Source organism: Cololabis saira, chromosome 11 (assembly GCF_033807715.1).
Source record: "Cololabis saira isolate AMF1-May2022 chromosome 11, fColSai1.1, whole genome shotgun sequence".
Taxonomy (NCBI): domain Eukaryota; kingdom Metazoa; phylum Chordata; class Actinopteri; order Beloniformes; family Belonidae; genus Cololabis; species Cololabis saira.
This window is the reverse complement of record NC_084597.1, coordinates 28,318,782-28,341,025: the sequence shown is the minus strand read 5'-3', so window position 1 is coordinate 28,341,025 and position 22,244 is coordinate 28,318,782. Positions and strand designations below refer to the sequence as shown.

The window sequence follows — 22,244 nt, the reverse complement described above, 5'->3', positions numbered from 1 at the left end:
TGAGTGTAAGTTAATTTAAACTTAACCAGTGTTGATCCTGGATGCGATCGTGAGGACTGAGATGAGGTTTCTCCCACACAGTGATCTGCAAACCGTCCCCTCCAGCTGAACCTTATATCTATTTTAATGTTTTATTTGTATAGGTTTGTCCTTATAAGTTAATTATTGATCTAATAAAACATAAAATGCTTCTCATCCAGCGTTAAGAACAATCAGAGTAACAAAGGGTTGCACTACATAGGCTACCATAGAGCTAAAATACGAACATACAAAATGATATCGCTGTAAAGCTGAAGCGGCTGCTACAATCTTGAGCTGAAGCTCTGGACCCATGAGGATTAGAACCTGATCATGACGTACTGCAATTCTTCTTTAAAGGAGCTTGAGGCTCCTTTTAAGAAATGAGACTCTCTAGCGCCACCCTTCACCACAACGGCCGTTGGGGGTACTGCAGCCAACAGTGAAGCCGGCACGGGAGAACGGGGAGAACGCACATGCAGCGTCATGTGACGTCACATCCACAGCCCAGCGCGGGAAATTCGGGACCGAATTGCAGCACATTTTGCAGCACACAGCCAGTTCAAGGCAAAGGAGAGATACACTAGAGGGCTCATTCTTTTGGGTTTGGAACGCTTCATCTGACATTATTACTAGAAAACTTAAAATGTATACGGATTTTTTTCATAAATCTTGCCACAATCCGGCCTCAAGCTCCTTTAAGGAACATGAATGTTTCATGGCAACCAGTCTAATAAGTGAGGGAATATTCCAGGAACAAAAACATCAAGCTCATTAAAGATGACCCTAAAGACCAAAACAGTCTTCCTGTTAGTAGTAGTCGACCACGGCTATCAGAAAAAGCACTTTCAAGCTGATTTGGTACTTTTTACACAAATGTACATGAATATGTAGAAACAATTCATAAATTGATTAGAAATACTCTACAGTTCAGTGGAAAGAAATCCTTAAAATTACACTTGCTTTCGAGTTGTAACGACACAGCAAATGATATTTGGATTTCAATGAAGGTTCAAATGTAAATGCCCACATTGATAGTGCTTGTTAGGCATTTATGAGCCAGGGTTATGAGTAATAATTGGCAAGTTGGTTTAAGGGTTTCAGCATGTGGTGATTCAGCCAAATGAGCTGTCAGCGATCTTCAGAGCGGCGCCGTTGATGAGTGAGTCTCCAGTGAATATCCAGTGACATTTAACACCATCAGCACACAGACACAGTTGCCAATCATCCCACCAGTGGCAATGGGCTGCTCTTATATAGTTCTTTTAAAATAGAAAAATGTGTTTAGGTTCAAAAATGCCACTTAAGACGTGATCTCATTAACTTATTCACACAATCACATCCAAGTGAGCATATGTTGGGACCACTGTCTCGGTGTACACCGGCTGGGGATTGATCCACTGACCCTCTCTATTGATCTATTCCTCCACCAAGCAATGAGCCGTTGCGGACACGTGCGCTCTCAGAGACGCAGCGACTGCAAGAAAAACATTCAGAATTGTGTTTTATTGTGAGCAAATGGCACAGAGAGAGAAACATAAGCCGACCAGATGAGGAAATCCTGACTAGTATCAGTGTTGTGGCAAATGTGGCAAAGCATTTTTTCTTTCTTTTTTTCTTAGGCATCAAACCATGCTTAAAGCTTGCATTTTATCATATTCCTTTCTCTCTAGAGCGACAAAAAGAAAAGTGCCAAAAATGTGAGCATCACGCTGTTTGTCTGCCAGCTCCCAGATGAAAACCCGAGAACAGCAGAGCCGTCTAACGTCAAAGGTTTCACAATGAGCACTCTGAAGTGGCGGAGGACGTTTGTAATGAAAAATAAACAGCAGCAGAAATATCAGATCATAATCTGGAGCTAGAGCAGGTCTGCTGGCCTTCTCTTACGTTGGCGTGACATACCCTAATCTTGGGAGTTATGGACACTAATCTGGGAAACTAATCAGACACACTATACTGGAGGCATCTGCGTGCTCACTGCTGCATCATGCACTGCAGGGCTATAAATGACCGCGGTACTGACAACTGTCCAGAGGAAGGTCTTTAATATTTTTCACACTCATCTGCATTTTAGAAGCATAACAAGTCCATCCATCATCTTTACACATCTTCTTCCTGTTTAGGGTCAGAGGAGCCTTAGGGTGAAAGGCAGGGGTATCCCCTGGACCCTCGCCACATTGGTCAAGTTAGAACTGAATAATTAGCCCCAACATGGATGTTTTTGGGAGAAAAGACACAAAACCACAGGAAGACCATGGAAATATCCACACAGAACTGGGATTTGAACCAGCAAACCATCTTGCTGCGACCAGTGGTGGACAGTAACGGAGTAAATTTACTTGAGTACTGTACTTAAGTACATATCCAGAGGATTTGTACTTTACTTGAGAATTAGATTTCTTTGGTACTTATTACTCTTACTTGAATACATTTCCAAGACAAATATTTTTACTTTTACTCGAGTAAATTTCTAGGAAGGCTGAAAAGTACTCGTTACTTTCAGGTCTGCTCTTTTCTTCTTCCCTAAAATCCTATTGGACACAAGCTGTTTTTGTCAAAGGAGGAGACCTATCACAGTGCACGCTCTCCACTGGGATGTACGTAAAGCGGAAATACGTCAAGCCTCCTCAAAACGATACCGCCAAAGTAGCCTGCGTTTGTCAAGACAGAGCCGCAACAAGTCAAGACAGAGCCGCATTTGAGTTATTGAAAGCAGAGATGTCGTTTTTTGTTTTTTTTTGCTTTGAGGGGGATCCAGACTTAGTTGGATGGTGCAGGTTCATTTTGGTTTCAGTTCATGATTGTTAATAAACACTGCATCATCTGCTGTCCTCTTATGATCCCATTCATTTGATTTGTTTTTGGTGTTTCTGCAGGTTTTATATAACATTGTGGTTCTAAAAGCAGCACATCAGTGCAGCTGGTTTAAAAGAGTTAATTCTCAGAAACAAGAGTTAAAAGATCCTTAAATTAATTTCGAAAAAATATAGTAATTTACTGATGTGGAAAATAAGAAATTTACTCTTACTCTTACTTTTACTTAAAGTAAATTTAAAAGCATTTACTTTTGGATACTTAAGTACCTTTAAAAGCAAGTACTTTTCTACTCTTACTCGAGTAATATTTTGACTGAGCTACTTTTACTTGTAACGGAGTAAATTTTGACCAGTAGTATTTGTACTCTTACTCAAGTACTGGGGTCGAGTACTCTGTCCACCTCTGGCTGCGACAACCAAGCCACTGTGCTACCAATCCATATCCCAATTAATGAAATAAAAATCACTTAATAAATCAGTAATGACAATAGTTCCAGGCCTGGATTTTCAAAGTAAAACCACTAATGAAACAGCATCATCAGTGTTTCATCAATCATTGAGAGATCCTGCATCAGTTATTCCGTCTATATTTTAGCAGCAACATTTACCTCCCTGTGTGTGCCTCCTTTATGATTTTGGCTACTTAAACATTAAACCCGTCAAAGCTGCTTAAGCATAAAGTGAGTCACATGGGGGTAATTCAGTCAGAAGAGGTCGTGACCTGGAGTTCGCGGGGTTGAAGGGCAGCTGAGGTCCCTGTAGCTGCAGCCGCATCACAAATGACTGAAGCAAGCAGCAACCTAAGACCTCATCCGTCAGCATTCCACCTTTGCATTTTTACGTTGTTGCTGCCTGCGAGTCGTATTTATAGCTCCTGTAATGCAGGACAGGAGGAGGAGGAGAGGGGAGAACGTGACTAGTGGATTGCATAACGCTGACACCCGTTACCTTCAGCTTCTGCAGGTAGAAGCTCTCCGGCTCATCGTCCCTGCGGCCCGCGCTGCAGCTGATCCCGCCGGCCGTCATCGCAGCAGGTGATAATTTCTTAGGCTCACATGAAGTTATAAACACTCAAAATGATTTATGTAAGACCTCCAGTGCAATCAGAGTACACTCTACACTTTATATGCTGTGGACAAGGTAGAAAATAGCTCATCCCTGACACAGATAACAATGCAGCCGTATGTTAGGAGGCATGCGCTCCGAGGGAGGAGATGAGGGATGGAAATGGAAACGAACTGAGTACAAGGTTTCCATCCAGCTCCAGTGTCTGACAGATAGAGGCTGTTTTCACAACACCTAATTAGCAGCACAAAACAGGTTTCTAATCATGTTTGGGTTCCCAGAGAATTGTTCCAGAGAGGTGACTTCAGGAGCTCTCATTATATCCACAGTATGGGATCCTTTTATCTTTTTCTCGCTTTCAGTTTCGATGCAAGAAGTTGTCAAGAGAAGTCGAGAGACAAATAACAGATAGAGCAGAGAGAAGCAAGAGCCTAAACTTTAATATACGGTAGGTTGTAGCGTCTTTATGCACAAAAAAAGCCTTCAGTTTCATTGCTGACTGAAAGAGGTAGGAAGAGAAACCAGGGTCAAGCTGGCATTTTTTAGAGATAAAATGTGTGAATCTAAAGGTTTATTGTGGATTTAAGTGGGAGGCCAGCAGGTAAGATGCTTCTTCCACCGTTGGAAGAACATTGTTAAGCTGTGAAATTTTGCACATGGATGGGAGAACCTGTCCTGACCCTTTTCATGGTTTTCCAACCTGGCAGGAACTCATTCATTTAGATGCTACACGGTTTGCATTTGCACCTCCAGCACTCTAGTGCCACCAGTGGGTCAAAGGTAGACGTGAGTTTATGAAGGTAATGTGAGAACTACGTTCCAGATTTACAAAAAAAACATTTGATTCTCTGGATCAAGCAATTCTTCGAAAAAAAAAAAATCCATATTGATTATTTGACTGCTGTTTTGGGTATTTGTTTCAGAGCATTTTTTTTTTTTTTTTACCCTAATCTTTACCAAAATCAAAGCAGATGATCTTGTTAAATTCCCTTTTTTGAGCCTGAAAAGTGAAATTTGCAACTTCTGAACATGTATGATACTTTCTTAAAATGAAAAAGTTCCATTAATATTACATTTTTAACATGCAGAGTTACATATGTAAAATTTCTGGAGCCAAAAAAATGTCATATTTCTACCATTTTTGAGCCTTTATTGTGAAACCCCTACATCCTGCACACAGAAGTGCTGTAGATACAGTATGACACATTTTGGAGTGAGACTGGATCATCTGACCTGTTTGACCAGGGGCAGATCATCATTTTCATGGTGACTGTGATTAAAAAAGATTAAACAATTTCACCATGTATTTGGTCATTCTCCTGTTTTGTTGTCCCAAGTTTTTTTTAACTATTTACAATCTTTTTTTTTGTTTACTCTGACTGATGATGTGGGCTTGTACTTCTAGATCAGGGGTCGGCAACCCAAACTGTTGAAAGAGCCATATTGCACCAAAAACACAAAAAACAAATATGTCTGGAGCCGCAAAAAATGAAAAGTCTTGTATCAGCCTTAGAATGAAGGCAACACATGCTGCATGTTTCTATATTAGTTAGAACTGGGGGAAGATTTTTTTTTATTCATTATGCACTTCGAGAAAAAAGTCGAAATGTCGAGAAAAAAGTTGAAATGTTGAGAAAAAAGTTGAAATGTCAAGATTAAAAAGGAAAGGAAACAGGAAGAAAAAAAGAGAAAAAAGGAAAAAAAGAAGAAAAATATAAAAAGGAAAAAGAAGATAAAAAAGAAAAAAAAGAAAAAAAGAAAAAGAAAAAAAGGGAAAGAAAAAAAGAGAAAAATAGAAAAAAAGAGAAAAAATGGAAAAAAGAAAAAGAGAAGAAAAAAAGAAAAGACAAATAGGAAAAAAAGAAAAAAGAAGAAAAAAAAAGGTCAAACATTTTTGAAAAAGCTCCAGGAGCCACTAAGGCGGCGCTAAAGAGCCGCATGCGGCTCTGGAGCCACGGGTTGCCGATCCCTGTTCTAGATCTAACCCGTCACTCTTCAGTTCTTTCCTCCTTTCTTATCGTCTCTTATTGTCCATATGCTGGTGTTACCCCTCTAAAATCTTTAATCTTTATTTAGGATTAAACTAAATCAGCATGTTTGGCTTTTTCTTTAAGAAATCTTAATGTACTTCTGATATCCCTTCAGCCAAACCTGTCATCCAATATTTTAAGTAACTGGGCCTGATAAAACAGCAGTTGTGATAAAAATCATTCAGCTCTACCAACAGTTTGCATGTCAACCCACAAACTCATGCCCAGATGTTTTAATTTGTGTTCAATGTAATCGTTCTTTTCATTGACAGATGTAAAAACAGAAAGAGACAGTAATATTCTCATGTTGATATTTTTCTTATATTTAAATTCATGAAGTATACACAATGCAGTCTACTCTATTACAATGTCCACACTTTGATAATGATCTTCTGGTTGGATGATAAAGCTATGTTTTGGCATTAATTAACCAAACAGCAGTGCCACTGAGAAGCTTGGAGCAAAAAAAAACAACAAACAATCTTGTGGTGGATTAATCTGTAGCACAGCAGCAGGTGGGTGGGCACAGGTAGGCAACGTTAGTTGAAGTTAGAGTAGAAAATCCTACACGAGAAAAAAAATGTAATATTTATTTTTAACGTTTTGCTATTTACAACCCAGTGCCATGAGAGGAACGAGACTCTTGCTGTGATGTCACAAGCAGATTCCAGCCAATCAGACGCCACGATTCAAGTTACGATGACATTTACAGAGACAGTTAGTTTTAGCCAAAAGAAAAGGTGCTTTGTCTTTTTTTTTTGTTTTATAGTCTTTTAGAGCGAAGGACGAGTAGAAACTGGAATATTATCTGTTGGCCGTGACATGAGTCAACTAAGTATGAAAACACACACACGAGCTCTTTCTGGACGGCCCTCAGGCCCCGCAGACTCATTTATAGCACTTGACTGCTTGACCTGAACTTTGGTCTCTGCTGACATTTCTCTGCCGTCCTGCCCCTTTAGGCACGACTCCCGTCATACTTCAGAGCTGCACCTTTGCTTGCTGACAGGTGTGCGGACACACTCCATTAGCACTCTGACATTTGAATCTCCCCAGAACTGAGTGACATCTGCTTTGAGGAATGAGTTTGTCAGAGTACTGAGTGTTTCTGACACTTTTTTTTGTTTTTGCTCTGGTCCGGTTCGACTGAGATGACCAAACCCCTTCAGATTTATTACAGTTTCTGTTGCATTTAAAAGGTCGAGTGAAGGCAGCTGGACAAAAAAAAAAAGAAGCCATTTTCAAATGATTATAGAGGACAGTGGACAGCAAAACTGACCGTACACTGTGGCATTCAAGTGATATTTGATGCTTCATTGTCTGACTCAACCTTAACTAACAAGAGAAACTATACTGTTGCATCATGTAGCAGTTTCCAGATTTCCATCACCCAGTTTTGATGAACAACATGAACTAAAACACCACTTTCTGCCTGCGTCCTCTCTGCTAACTATATTATATTTATCTTTACATTAAAATCCCCTGCAAAGCTAACCTCTTTCATCTTCCACCAATAACATTTTTTTTTAGATGTGCCTAAAAACCTGAAGCAGGTTGCACAATTTAGAACATGGAGGACAACGGTAAGAAGTTGATGTTACTAATAAAGTGGCAACTTTTTGTTCTACACATTAAAGGCACCCTATGTAGGAATACCACTACTGACTACATAGGGGCAAATAGATCTGCTGTGCTGACAAAAGAGTCTCTGCCAGTACTGTGTTGCCCAGCATGTCTAGCGATATCGTTTTGTTGTCATACAAGTGAACTTTCTTGTAATGTGCTGCCCCCCAGTGGTCAGAAGTGGTGCTGCTACATAGAGATGCTTTAACCGTAACATACAGTGGGTACTGAAAGTATTCAGACCCCTTTAAATCCCTTTGTTTCATTGTAGCCATTTGGTAAAATCAAAAAGGACGACTGGATATTTCAGTTCTTCTTTTTTAATAAATTTGCAAAAATGTCTACATTTCTGTTTTTTTCTGTCATGATGGGGTGCTGAGTGTACATTGAGAAATAAACTTTTTTTTGATTTCACCAAATGGCTGCAATGAAACAAAGAGGGAATAATGTAAAGGGGTCTGAATACTTTACACCGTTCACTGGTTCAGTGTTTGTAGTAGCTTAAACTTGACCATGACAGTTAACATCAACGGCCACAGAGACACTGGTGACAGAGGCGCGTTTAAGTGCAGTTTCCTTACAACATATATTAATCATGTAACACACTTGAGGTTTAAAATGGCTTTTTTTTAAGTTTCTTTGTGCTGGAAGATCTAAACCAAACAAATCTCAAGTGTGCGTTTCTTATGCGGAAATTTGCGTTGCTGTTTGTTAATGCTACAGCTGTTACACTTCCATAGACTCCATATTCACATCCATTGCTACCTTCTTCATAAACTTTCAAATCCAGACTTTGTCAGCAAACTCATCTGTAACAACATTCATATAAACATTTGAACATTTTGTTGGGGGGCATGAGACAGTCTTGCATGCACACACTCATAACCTTAGTGCTTTTCTTTTTTCCCTTAAACGTCCACAAGTTCTCCTCTTCTTAGTCTCAAACACCCTTTGCACATTTTGTCATGCATTCATATATTTTGTTCCCCAATCAGTCACACAAACTTGAACGAATACAGATCACATTCAACACAAAAAAAAAAGTTGCTCATCCACGCACACACAAACACCTCCTCTTTACATAAGCACATCAGTGAAAACACATAGAAAAAAGAAAGATATTATTCAACAAAAATTGGAAAAAGCTCAGTTTTGAAAAGGCGTCTAAGCTCTCGTACCTAAACCAAAAAAAAGGACTTGTTTTGTGCCAGTAGTTTAGGGGGGGAGGGGGCTAACAAAGAGGTGAGGAAGGACGGAGTGTTTTATTCTCTATCCCGTCAGGATAAATACAGTTCTGATGTCCTTCCTGTCCCTCTGAAAGTCTTTCATATCAGCAGTAAAGAGACAAAAAATAAATCAAGCATTTCTCCTTTTTTCTTCTTCTGAACAGTTCTCTTCGTGTAAGCACATCGTCTCTGAGTCGGAAGTGGTTTCGTTGTACTTCTGGTGTTTTGATCCCCTCGTCATCTGTTCTGCTTGCCTGAAGTCATTTGGTGGATTTGTGTTGAAGAGAAAACATCTGGCCAGACGGGGTAAGGCAAAGACAAGGACAGTTTTTTCTTTTTTTATGAAAAGAGGGACAAGAAGAGATCATTAAATGTAACGGTTAATGTTCAAGTTAAAGTTATGACCCAGTGGGTACATTAGGGGGGTCTGGAGGTGTGAGTGTGATGAGTTGCACTGAGCGCCAGACATGTCTGGTTAAAACTGAGGGGGGGGGTTATGTTAAGCGGTGTCCTTGCCCTGGGTCCCAGTGACGGTTTTGATGGAGCTGAGCGTTCGGTTGAACCAGGTCTTTTTGGCGGCCTGCACCTCGTTGAGAGCCAGACCGAGATGATGCTCCAGGTCCTGGTTGCAGAGGAGATAAACCAGGGAGAACAGAAGAAGTCAAATAACTCCACCTCAGCTTTTTAAATCATTTTACAGTTACAGTTCTGTAAGTTTTTTTCCTTAAATTTCCCAATCTTAATATAAACACTAGGAATGGGCGATATTTTACCGTTCACGATAAACCGTCAAAAAATTCCTCACGATAAGAATTTGTCATCTCGCGGTAAAAAACGATAAATTCCCGTTGATGATGTTTTTGTGTAAAGCTGATTTTTGGAAGGAAGGAAGGAAGGAAGGAAGGAAGGGAGAAAACAAGGAAAGAAGGAAGGAAGGGAGAAAAGAGGAAGGGAAGAAGGAAGGAGAGAGCAGGAGGAAAGAAGGAAGGAAGGGGAAAAAAGAAGGAAGGAAGGAAGGAAGGAAGGAAGGAAGGAAGGAAGGAAGGAAGGAAGGAAGGAAGGAAGGAAGGAAGGAAGGAAGGAAGGAAACAAGGAAAGAAGGAAGGAAGGAAGGAAGGAAGGAAGGAAGGAAGGAAGGGAAGGAAGGAAGGAAGGAAGGAAGGAAGGAAGGAAGGGGAGAAAACAAGGAAAGAAGGAAGGAAGGGAGAAAGAGAGGAAGAGGAAGAAGGAAGGAAGAGAGAAGGAGGAAAGAAGGAAGGAAGGGGGAAAAAAGAAGGAAGGAAGGAAGGAAGGAAGGAAGGAAGGAAGGAAACAAGGAAAGAAGGAAGAAAGGAAGAAGGAAGAAGGAAGGAAGGAAGGAAGGAAGGAAGGAAGGAAGGAAGGAAGGAAGGAGAGAAAACAAGGAAAGAAGGAAGGAAGGGAGAAAAGAGGAAGAGAAGAAGGAAGGAGAGAGCAGGAGGAAAGAAGGAAGGAAGGGGAAAAAAGAAGGAAGAAAGGAAGGAAGGAAGGAAGAAAAGAAGGAAGGGAGGAAAACAAGGAAAGAAGGAAGGAAGGGAGAAAAGAGGAAGGGAAGAAGGAAGGAGAGAGCAGGAGGAAAGGAGGAAGGAAGGGAAAAAAGAAGGAAGGAAGGAAGGAAAGAAAGAAAGAAAGAAAGAAAGAAAGAAAAGAAAGAAAGAAAGAAAGAAAGAAAGAAAGAAAGAAAGAAAGAAAGAAAGAAAGAAAGAAAGAAAGAAAGAAAGAAAGAAAGAAAGAAAGAAAGAAAGAAAGAAAGAAAGAAAGAAAGAAAGAAATTCCCATTGATGACGTTTTTTTGGTGTAACAAACATGGTGGATCTGAGAGCGTGATAGATTTATAGTTACAAAGGTGGAGTTGAATTGCTATTTTTTTTTTATCGGTTATCGGGATAAATGCCAGAAATAATCGTGATACATTTTTAGTCCATACCGCCCATCCCCTAATAAACACACACAAATGAAATTCCCAATGCTGCCATGACATTTATATCTGCAATGTACATAAGCATCAAGTTTTAACTGCATTTCAGACCTTAATGCTCCTGCATTGTCGTGTCTTCTTTTCTTTGGCCAGTAATGTCAAGCTCACTCATTGTTATTTTAATTGGACTCAGTTAATATAAAACACTCTTCCTTGATTTGTTAAGCCTCTGCTGCCGTGTTCTGATAAGTCATAGGAATAGCCTCATGGTCTCTAATGTGATTCCTATGCAGGTTGCACACAGTGCCACACAAAGACAGGAAGCCTGGATAAAGAGATGGACGTGCAGCAACATCCTATACTCTAGTGTGGAGTGGAAATGAAACTACTCTCCAAGTACGGAGCCTGATGACATTATCCCTGCTGTGGTATAACAAGGGTTAGAACAGCTGAAACAAGGCGATTCGAGGCATGTTTGAATGCTGATTTCATTGCCAGTTAGAAGAGAAACACAAGTGTGATTTTGATGCCGAACAATTTAACATTCTGGAGCAGATTTGCTGGTGTTTTGGGGTTGACGTCCTGTTGCATGACCCACTTTCAGCACAGCTTCAGCTGTCAGACAGACGGTAAACATCTGACTCAAGAAAACTCTGATATGCAGTTCCTGGTGAACCCCCTGGCTGTGAAACAAGCCCACATTATCACCCCTCCGCCATCGTGCTTGGCAGCTGGCACGAGGCTTTGAGCCGATACGCTTCTGTGCTATAAAGCAAAGGTCCTTACTGGAGAACAGAAATGTTTGCAAGCATTAGCCATGTTTTTTTTTTTTTTTTCCCCTTCATCCAGTTGTATTTGGGCCCAAAGCATATTTACCTGGATTTTGCACTCAGCCTCCACCAGCTGCAGTTTGGTCTGGGCTAGTTCGAGCTCCATCTCCCTCAGCTGGTTCTTTAAGCTCTCCTTCTCCTCATCCGTCTCGTCGGGTCCACCGGCTGGCGCCTTGGTCGCTGCAACCCGTATGCGACCCTCTTTGTTAAAGAGACTGCTGCACTTTTCACAGCCTTCAACCTTGGACTTCAGGAGGATAAGTGAGACAGAAAGGAAAATCAAACTGTCATAAAGCGTGCAGAACTATTCTGTCAAGCATTTATTTATATATATATATATATATATATATATACACACACACACATTACTAACATTTATTTGTGTTGGTTCAGATATTCCATCAAAAATGAATATTCTTTTACAACATAACATTTCATCTACATCATGGAGCCTCATCCCTGCTGAAGAGGGTAAGAGCGTTAATTGAAGCGCTCGAGCTGGAACTGTTAGTGTTGGTACTTTACATCCACAAGTAAATTACACATTGTCCTTTTGTTATTTAAAAACTCTCGTTATGACTATGACGATTACACTCTATTGAATAAACAACTGCTCAATTACATCTCTTGATTTAAATTACTAAGAATTTATTGAACTGCTGCACAAATGTCAGTAAATAAAGGAAGAAAATAAAACAGCTTAAGAATACGGTGTAACTTGTCCTTTGTGCAACATTCCTTTGGGGAGTTTTTGGGTGACTATATCAAATAAATGTTCTGCTAGAAATGTCTTTCTCCCAGCTGCGGTCTGAACATGCAGCCAGGAAGACGTGCTGGAGTCTGGCTTTGGCTTATTGGCTCAAATACACTTTTTCTTTTGTTTTTCCCCAACTGTTGACCTCACTACCAGTAAAACAAAGCAGGCGTCGGTACACTTATCAATATATGTGCCAGTTCAAGATTGTGAGAGAGAAACTGTGCTTTCTGTTTCAGACCTCAGGTTTAGACACAGAAAGCTGTGTTAAAACAAATTTCCCATCACTTTTGCAGTGATGGAAGAGAAAAACCTCCTCCTCTACAATCCTTAAGTGTAATCATTTTTCTCACAGTTTGTAAATACTGACCAATGATATCGCAGCTTCTCCTGAATTACTCCCTCTGTACAAGAAACACGAACACCGTTCCCTGCATCTATAGTGTATGCTTGTATTATTTACAACAGTGTTTGGAGCTGTAACTCACTCTGATCTTCTCCAGTTCTCCGCGGGTGGCGGTCTGTTGCTGCTCTAGCCGTTGGCTCAGCTGGGAGCAAATCTATAGAAAACAGAAAAGGGAGCGGAGGTTTGTTCAGCTCGATCAGCAGCTCAGCCACTGCAGTATCGTATCTGGCCTTTCCGCCGTCCCGGCTTGTGTGGCTCAATGACACGACCGCGATGACTCCCCACACCATCACGTAAAATCACACACGAAGCTGAGAGACTCGGTACTTGGTTGGTGCGTTTGAACTGCGAGACAGATGTTACCAATAGCAACAAAATGCTTGCACTTCAAGATGGCATGTAACCACCCGCAGCATGTATTTGTTCGACCATCAATTAAAGCAACATGATATTAAACTGATGCTCTCTGCTCAAAACTCCAGACTAGGGATGGGCGGTATGGGCTAAAAAATGTATCACGATAATTTCTGGCATTGTTCCCGATAACGATAAAAAAATACCAATTCAACTCCATCTTTTCAACTATAAATCTATCTCGCTCTCAGATCCGCCATGTTTGTTACACAAAAACGTCATCAACGGGAATTTATCCTTCTTTTTCCTTTTTCTTTCTTTCTTTCTTTCTTTCTTTCTTTCTTTCTTTCTTTCCTTCTTCTTTCTTTCCTTTCTTTCTTTCTTTCTTTCTTTCTTTCTTTCTTTCTTTCTTTCTTTCTTTCTTCCTTTCTTTCTTTCTTTCAGGCTCATTTCTTTCTTTCTCTTCAGGCTCATTTCTTTCTTTCTTTCAGGCTCATTTCTTTCTTTCTTTCAGGCTCATTTCTTTCTTTCTTTCAGGCTCATTTCTTCTTTCAGGCTCCTTCCTTCCTCCTTCCTTCCTTCCTTCCTTCCTTCCTTCCTTCCTTCCTTCCTTCCTTCCTTCCTTCCTCCTTCCTTCCTTCCTTCCATCCTTCCTTCCTTCCTTCCTTCCTTCCTTCCTTCCTTCCTTCCTTCCTTCCTTCCTTCCTCCTTCCTTCCTTCCTTCCTTCCTTCCTTCTTCCTTCCTTCCTTCCTTCCTTCCTTCCTTCCTTCCTTCCTTCCTTCCTTCCTTCCTTCCTTCCTTCCTTCCTTCCTTCCTTCCTTCCTTCCTTCCTTCCTTCCTTCCTTCCTTCCTTCCTTCCTTCCCTTCCTTCCTTCCTTCCTTCCTTCCTTCCTTCCTTCCTTCCTTCCTTCCTTCCTTCCTTCCTTCCTTCCTTCCTTCCTTCCTTCCTTCCTTCCTTCCTTCCTTCCTTCCTTCCTTCCTTCCTTCCTTCCTTCCTTCCTTCCTTCCTTCCTTCCTTCCTTCCTTCCTTCCTTCCTTCCTTCCTTCCTTCCTTCCTTCCTTCCTTCCTCTCCTTCCCTCCCTCCCTCCCTCCCTCCCTCCCTCCCTCCCTCCCTCCCTCCCTCCCCGTACGTAACGCATCATCAACGGGAATTTATCGTTTTTACCGTGAGATACAAATTCTTACCGTGGGGAATTTTTTTGACGGTATATCGTGAACGGTAAAATATCGCCCATTCCTACTCCAGACACAAAGTGATTACAACAAAACCCAGAAATAGTAGTAGATATTTCAGCATAAACACAAAATCTGAATATTGTTGAGAGCAGCAAACCAACAGGACTTGGAGTGGTTAGTTTCTCCTTCGTGCACACAGGACATCCACCAGTTGTAACTAAACATCAGCAGGTGTTTTCCTTCCTCAACTCTGCCTGAGGTTCTTAGTGTTTAAGCCTCTCAACTTCATCCTCTTATCTTTAAGTCCATTAGCAGGTGTCATAAGGGTCAGTTTTCCAACACGTCTCACGGATCATTCAAGTGTCAGCCGCATCCTTACGCGTCTCCATTTATCACCCCTCACCCAACAGCTTTATAAACATGTTATAAACATGTTTTACAAGGATTAAAAATACAAATCCACAAACTCGGGTTGTAGTTTATCCAAGACTGGACAGGAAGCAGTCTTGTAAAACATCGGGGCAGGAAAGGTCATCATGATGCAGATGCGGCCGGTCAGAATGAATTGGTGAAACTGGGATTAGTCCATTTTTTAACCTAAAATCTTATGAATATCTGGGTTTGGTGTGAAACCAAACCCAGAATGCTCAAAATAAACTTGACGTGGCATCTTCTTGTAGATTTGATGACCATTTGTGGTGGGACATGAGTCATCTTCACAGCTACATCACGTCTCTGTGGACGTCCCACCCGTCTCGTTGCATGTAAACATGTCTCTTCATCTGCTCCCTTATAGAACAGTTTTCACATTTCCATATCTTCATCTGAGCAGATACACCCTTTCCTACCATGACTCTTTTTTACCTCTCCATCAATCTCCTGACCGTTTTAAGCCCCTGTTGAAAGTATATCTGCTCTCCCTTGCTTTGCCATGTGACAGTGTTGTCTTCAGTCTGTGTTTATCTCGTTTCCGGAGTAGGCTTTCCCTCTCCTCCAGGTTGTTTTTTTCCTTATAAATCCTGGGCCGGTTGAGAGAAACATATTGAAGGGGACAATGTGAGCTGATGGAGTTTTTTAACCAGTGTGTGAGGGGATACTTGTCAGTCAGAGGCATCAGCAAGCAAGATCTCAAGCATGGTGTTACTCATAAAAGTTCTGGATGATCCAGTTTATTCTTTTCTTTTTTCTTTTGTCCTTGTTAGGATGTTTATTCTATTTTACACAGCTGCTTCTATTCATGTGCAGTTTTGGTTTGATGTTTTATTACAGCTCTTTCCAGAACAATCACAGTGCTATTAATGTTGAAGAGTTTTACTGAAATGTATCCCATTCTTACCATTGGAAAAATTAACTTTAGAAAAATACAACCGCGCTCATATTTTTCAAGAATTTTGGTTCCCATTATTCCTCAAAACTGGATAATTTTTCCAAAGGGGACTAATGAGTATCTTTATTTTCGAACTTGTGCCTTATATGTATGTATGTTTGTATGTATGTATGGATATATATATATAGTTTGATATCGCTGTTGCTGCCATTATATATTTTTTTTATTTATTTATTTATTTATTTATTTATTTATATATTTTCTTTTTTAATATTTATTTAATTTTGTTCTCCCTTAATGTATGTTTTGTTTTTTGTTTTTTTTTTCCCCTAGGGTAATTATGGGGAGGGTAAGAATGTGGGTATAATAGAAATCATGCATGTGAAAATGTGAATTGTGAAAATTATTGTGAAATAAAAAGATATTAAAAAAAAAAAAGAAAAATGTATCCCATTCTTCCGCAGTTCAACATTACAAGTACACAGCATTTACGTTTACGAGGCACATACTGCAGGAACATGAGTTTTTAAAGTTTTTCAAAACTAAATTTGTATCTAAAGCTTTGAACTAGACGCTGCCTAACCAATGTGGATATCCAGATTTGAAAACATTTTTGAATAAGTACGGACTATAGAGAGGTAAATCAAATGTAATAGGGCCTTAGAGACACTGACACAGGTCGCTGTACCTGGCTGGTCTGAGCGGATCTACACGAGCCCCACCCCAACAGTACAGATTACAATGCACCACTTAACACTGTTTTTAGCGCCACATCACAAATAGACAATTCTCCGTCCTCATGTTCTGGAGGGGCAATTAGTGCACAAAGCTTTCTGGCTCCGATCTTACAAAAAGAAAAAAAAAGCTGGCATTCACAGCCATTGCAAAAGGAAAATGCTATTTGAAGAATAATTTGAGTTATCTGGGTTGGAAAACAGCTAGGGCTATTTGGGGGGGCGAAGCCTCATCTAGTGAATTCCAGTCTACTGATTGTGTCCGTCTCTCTACCCACAGACTTCTGTCCATTTTCTCTGGCCCTCAGTCCCATAAAAACAGACTATTTTTGACGAGTCCCCGTTTTCACACTTGGCTCTGCTCAGCTCTCAACTGAGGCTGCTTTTAGTCACACAACAAGCACCATCTCCATGACAATCGCTTTATGTTGTCAATTTCAAAAGACTGCTGATATTTTTAGACTCAGGTGAACTTGAAGTTTGATTCTAAATGAGTCTTTCTGCTATTTCTGCGAACCTTCAGAGGGAGAGACGGGAGGGGGATTATTGCATAAGGTGCTGGCGCTGTTGACAAAACTAGTGATCTGGATACATTTATTTTTAAACATTAAGTGGCAGGATGAGATATGAAGAGGAATCGGACAGATGGAGCTAAAGCACATTCACTTGTTCAGTTATCAAAGATATGGGTTTACTGGATATTTATACTTCAAGAAATGAAATAGATATATGAAAACATAAAAGCTCTATGAAGGATCTAATTATAGATATTTACGAGTACATCAAAGACTCATGACAAGGCACAAATGATTACAAACAGTTAAAACTATCTTATGAATTAAAGCTGCAAGCAGCGATGAACGGGCCCTCGCACTCACGGCCACCGCCCCCCATAAGCATATCAGAAATGACACCACCCACGACTTCCTATGTCAAACCATTCAAAAGTTATAGCAGAAAAAAGGGACAACCAATCAGAAGAAGAGGCGGGGCTAATTCAGGCCAATGAAGGTCAAGGACTCCATACAGAATCTGATGACACCACCCACGACTCTCTATGTCAAACTATTCAAAAGTTATAGCAGCAAATAGGGACAACCAATCAGAAGAAGGGGCGGGGCTAATTTTCACCAATTATGGTCAAGGACTCAATACCGAGTCCCATGACAACACCCACGACTCTTTATGTCAAACCTTTCCAAAGTTATGGCAGAGAAAAGTATTCTAGGGGGTGCTGTTGAGCCGTTAGGCCACGCCCATTCATGCAAACCATGAAATATCAAATTTATCACTAGGCCTGGCTTGCATGCAAAATTTGGTGACTTTTGGAGAACTATTAAATATGGACCGATCAGATGAAGGGGGGCGCGCTTTTTGGCGTCTAGCGTTGCCACGGTAACACTTTTGAAAGAGAAAAGTAATGCGTGTAGTCGCAGGGTGGAGACGCACATTTTGATGTATAACACAGCTGGGTGGACATTACGGTTTGGGCGGTATTAATTGCTGAAGGAATGGCATAAATTGCGCCAAAATTACACAATTAATTCAAAATGGCCGACATCCTGTTCGGTTTCGGTCATGGCGCCAAGAGACTTTTCTTTAAGTCGCGACATGATACAGGTGTGTACCGATTTTCGTTCATGTACGTCAAACCGTATTGTGGGGCTTGAGGCACAAAGTTTTCTAGGGGGCGCTGTTGAGCCATTTTGCCACGCCCATTAATGCAAACCATTAAATATCAAATTTATCGCCAGGCCTGGCTTGCATGCCAAATTTGGTGACTTTTGGGGAACTATCAAATATGGACCAATCAGATGAAGGAGGGGCGTGCTTTTTGGCGTCTAGCCTCGCCACGGTAACACTTTTGAAAGAGAAAAGTAATGCGCGTAGTCGCAGGATGGAGACGCATATTTTGATGTATAACACACCTGAGTGCACGTTACGGTTTGGGCCGTATTAATTCTCGAAGGAATGGCATATATTGCTCCAAAATTACGTGATTAATTCAGAATGTTCAAAATGGCCGACTTCCTGTTCGGTTTCGGCCATGGCGCCAAGAGACTTTTCTTTTAGTTGCGACATGATACAGGTGTGTACCGATTTTCGTTCATGTACGTCAAACCGTATTATGGGGCTTGAGGCACAAAGTTTTTTCTGTCTGAACCAATCAGATGAAGGGTGGGCGCGCTTTTTGGCGTCTAGCGTCGCCACGGTAACGCTTTTGAAAGAGAAAAGTAATGCGTGGTGTCGGAGGATGCAGACGCACATTTTGATGTATAACACACTTGGGGGCACGTTACGGTTCGGGCCGTATTAACTGCCGAAGGAATGGCATGAATTTCGCAAAAATGACACGATTAATTCAAAATGGCCGACATCCTGTTCGGTTTCGGGCATTACTCCAAGAGACTTTTCTTTAAGTTGCGCCATGATACAAGTGTGTACCGATTTTCGTGCATGTACGCCAAACCGTATCGTGGGGCTTGAGGCACAAAGTTTTCAAGGGGGCGCTGTTGAGCCATTTTGCCACGCCCATTAATGTAAACCATTAAATATCAAATTTTTCACCAGGCCTGACTTGCATACAAAATTTGGTGACTTTTTGGGCACGTTTAGGGGGGCAAAAAGGCCTTCCTTTTGTCAGAACAATAAGAAGAAGAAGAAGAAGAAGAAGAAGAAAAAGAATAATTCCTGCAATTACAATAGGGCCTTCGCACTGCAAGTGCTCGGGCCCTAATAACAAAGCTACAACCAAAAAGGAAAGCTTTCTAAAACTGCTAAGTGCACACTGCCAACTGCTGGCCATTTCTGCTCTCTGGATTTGTATCCTGTACTGTTTAAACCTTATTCATGCTTTTATTCAGTTTTTCTGTTACCATTTGGCACGTTGGGAAGATGATACTTAAGATAATAGCTAAATTGCTAATAAAATGTAAACATCAGTGGTAGGCCTGCCTCTGCTGCCCTCTGTTTAATCAGTACCACAAGAAACAAGGACATTTTCTTTTATAAAATGGTCACTTTTTGATTAAATTACTTTAAAAAATGAAGTCGGTAAATACACTGACATGTACATTTATCACAGCTTAGAAAATGTACATTTAAGGATCCAAGAAAAGGTGCCAAAGACTGGAATATCTGAGGAGTGAACCCCCATCAAGAATCCTCCGTGGTCCAAGTGCGGCCCTACGATCTAAAAAGGTTTCTGAGGCCAGCAGAAAAATGGTGATGCATGTCTGTGCATTGCAAAAAGATATCCAAATCATTAAAGAGTAATTATCCTATTGAGAGAAAAACCAAACGTGTTGTAGAAGAATGATGAACATGTTCAACACAGGCTGTCAGAGCCAATCCAACCCATGAGCAGATTATTTTAAGTCAATGGAAGTCTAACAATTCTAAAATTACATTAATCAACCACACAGTCTGGAAGGTGACTGCTGCGTCAAACTGTCAATAGATCGCCTGCATCTGAGGCATGCTGGGAAAAACCTTTTGCTCACAGAAAAGGATGTTGGGACTCAAAGCTGGTTTGAGTTCCCATCCCAGCAGTTCATCAAGACTCATTTGTGTTCATTAAAATGTCTATAAAAAACAAACGACCTGCAAAAACAGAGCTCTATTAATATGTTAACCTGACTCCACCCACATCTTTTCCCAACATCAGAAGTTCACTGTTCGGGTACCACTTTTCATATCGGGGTAATTCAGCCAAAGAGCAGCTAATTATACAAGGCTCCATGCAAGTGGCGTCACAGTGATTATGTTTTTACTCTCTAAAGCTTTCAACAGTTTCAATATAAAAATAAATGCAGTGCTTGGCTGGCTGAGTGGCAAGTAAAACAGAGCCTCCTAATTTCAAGACATTTTATATGATAGCCCGCATGAAGGAACCCTGTCCCTCACGGAGAAAATCTGTTTGTGGGATGTGATTCCTGCCAGCTATCAGCTGCCCACCCCTGGAATAACTACCGCCAAAAGCTGTGAATGTTCAACATGTGCATAAGTTGGAAAGCCTCTTCTCTCCTGGTTTTTCTGTTATTGGGAAGTGAAGTCAATTGTGAATTAGTCATAAAATGTTTTAAACAATCTTAAGACTCCAAAACTTTCTGTTTAAAAACAAGTCGCCATATTACTGGCCCATAGTTTACAATTTATCTTCCCTTGATTTCATTTTTGAAAAAGGACACACTAAAGTAACATGATACAGTGGGGAGAACAAGTATTTGATACACTGCCGATTTTGCAGGTTTTCCCACTTGCAAAGCATGTAGAAGTCTGTAATTCTAATTCTGTAAGTCTAACTTTCAATGACTTTGTGTCTTGACTTTCTGTGAGAGCCGGAAGTCTTACTGGTTGACAGGTGATCAAATACTTATGTCATGCAATAAAATGCAAATTAATTACTTAAAGATCATACAATGTGATTTTCTGGATTTTTTTTTAGATTCCATCACTCACAGTTGAAGAGTACCTATGATAAAAATTACAGACTTCTACATGCTTTTCAAGTGGGAAAACCTTCAAAATCGGCAGTGTATCAAATACTTGTTCTCCCCACTGTACACATACAAAACTGCCCAACACATCCAGAGCAGAAGTAAAGACTATTATTAAACATTATAATTTAAGTATTGCAGTTATTTTTTACACAAGAAAATTCCCCCGTATTATACAGCCCTTCTGTATTTACCTGTTTGTATTCCCCGATAATGGTGCCATTCTTCTTAATCTCTGATTCAGACTTGTCGAGTTCTCGTCGGCACATTTCCTTCAACTGTCAGGAAAAACACAATAACGCAGATACAGTTCAGCCCTTCAGAGAGCTCAGAGACCATGAAATGTAAAGAAGACAATGTAAAGAAGAAGAAAAGCGAAAAGTATCTGCGACAAGAAGCTTATGGCAGAGTCCTGCCCTCAACTCAACCTGCAGTCAAACAGACAAATCACTCCCGAGTTAACGCCTACACACTCAACAAGATGAGATATTTGGAAGATAAGATTGAGGCCAAAAGGTTGTTTTTTTCCCCCCGAAATGATACTTCCTCAAACCCAAGAAAATATACATCAAACACTTTGTCCTTGTAAGTGAGACTGTGGAAAGGATGAGTACCTACAACTGACAGTTATAAAGCAGGCCTTTATGAGAGGTTTTTTTCTTCCCAATGACTAAACTGAATAGCTAAAGAAAACTTTAACAGTAAAGATGAGGGCATGGATGGATTACATTCAGAAATGTATGACAAGGTGGGCTTGATCTGTTATAAAGATAAGAATACGGGCAGATCAACTGTGTATATACAGAGAAACTGACACCTAAGTAGATGCAGTATGTAATTAAGAGTCTTACTTTTCAAGGACAGTATAATAAATCAAAGGACGAGCAGACTCCCACTGTGGATCCACAAGTTTTCAACTCCATTAAACAGACTGATTACATCAGAGAATATTATTTATCTGATTTATAAAAAAGCTGTCAATAATAAAGACATTAAAACTTCACATTGTCCTCCTTGGAGCTCCCATGTCACAAGAGTCCAGAAATGTGCACCAGTCCCCGTCTACAAGGGACATGCAGCTGACTCAAGGCCACCACTTTGCTGCTGCCACTAACTGTGCTTGCTTTACCAGATTTGACCAACTTATATTTAAGACATCAATTCGACTCTGGTTCTTCAAAACAGACTTGGTTTCAGCATCGTTACTTGTTAATTGCTCTAACCTGCGCAGATTCTTCCTCCAGCCGTCTCTTCTCATCCTCTGAATCCACCAGTTTTTGTTTGGTCAGCAACAGTTCTTTATTCAGGGCGTCTGCCTTCTCTTCGGCCTGACACGCACACACCGGACACACACGACACACACGACACACACACACACCAATGGTGACAAAGTCATTGAAAGTTAGACTTGTCCTACTTTCCTCTCTACTCTACCCTCATTCTCTGCA

The 22,244-nt window shown here is 40.6% G+C and overlaps 1 protein-coding gene across 2 annotated transcripts in view; it reads right to left on the bottom strand.

Annotated features, from left to right (window-relative positions):
- Positions 1–6,228: 6,228 nt before the first annotated feature.
- The window catches only part of LOC133455321 (rab GTPase-activating protein 1), an 87,095-nt gene continuing 71,079 nt past the window's right edge, over positions 6,229–22,244 (bottom strand). For both annotated transcript variants that reach the window (XM_061734289.1, XM_061734290.1), the window contains 5 exons: positions 22,020–22,124; positions 20,991–21,074; positions 12,787–12,858; positions 11,591–11,791; positions 6,229–9,400 (listed from right to left, as the gene is read on the bottom strand). In XM_061734289.1, coding sequence (XP_061590273.1) covers positions 9,278–9,400; positions 11,591–11,791; positions 12,787–12,858; positions 20,991–21,074; positions 22,020–22,124 — 585 coding nt within the window. In that variant the 3' untranslated portion in view covers positions 6,229–9,277. The remainder of the gene's footprint in view (positions 9,401–11,590; positions 11,792–12,786; positions 12,859–20,990; positions 21,075–22,019; positions 22,125–22,244) is intronic.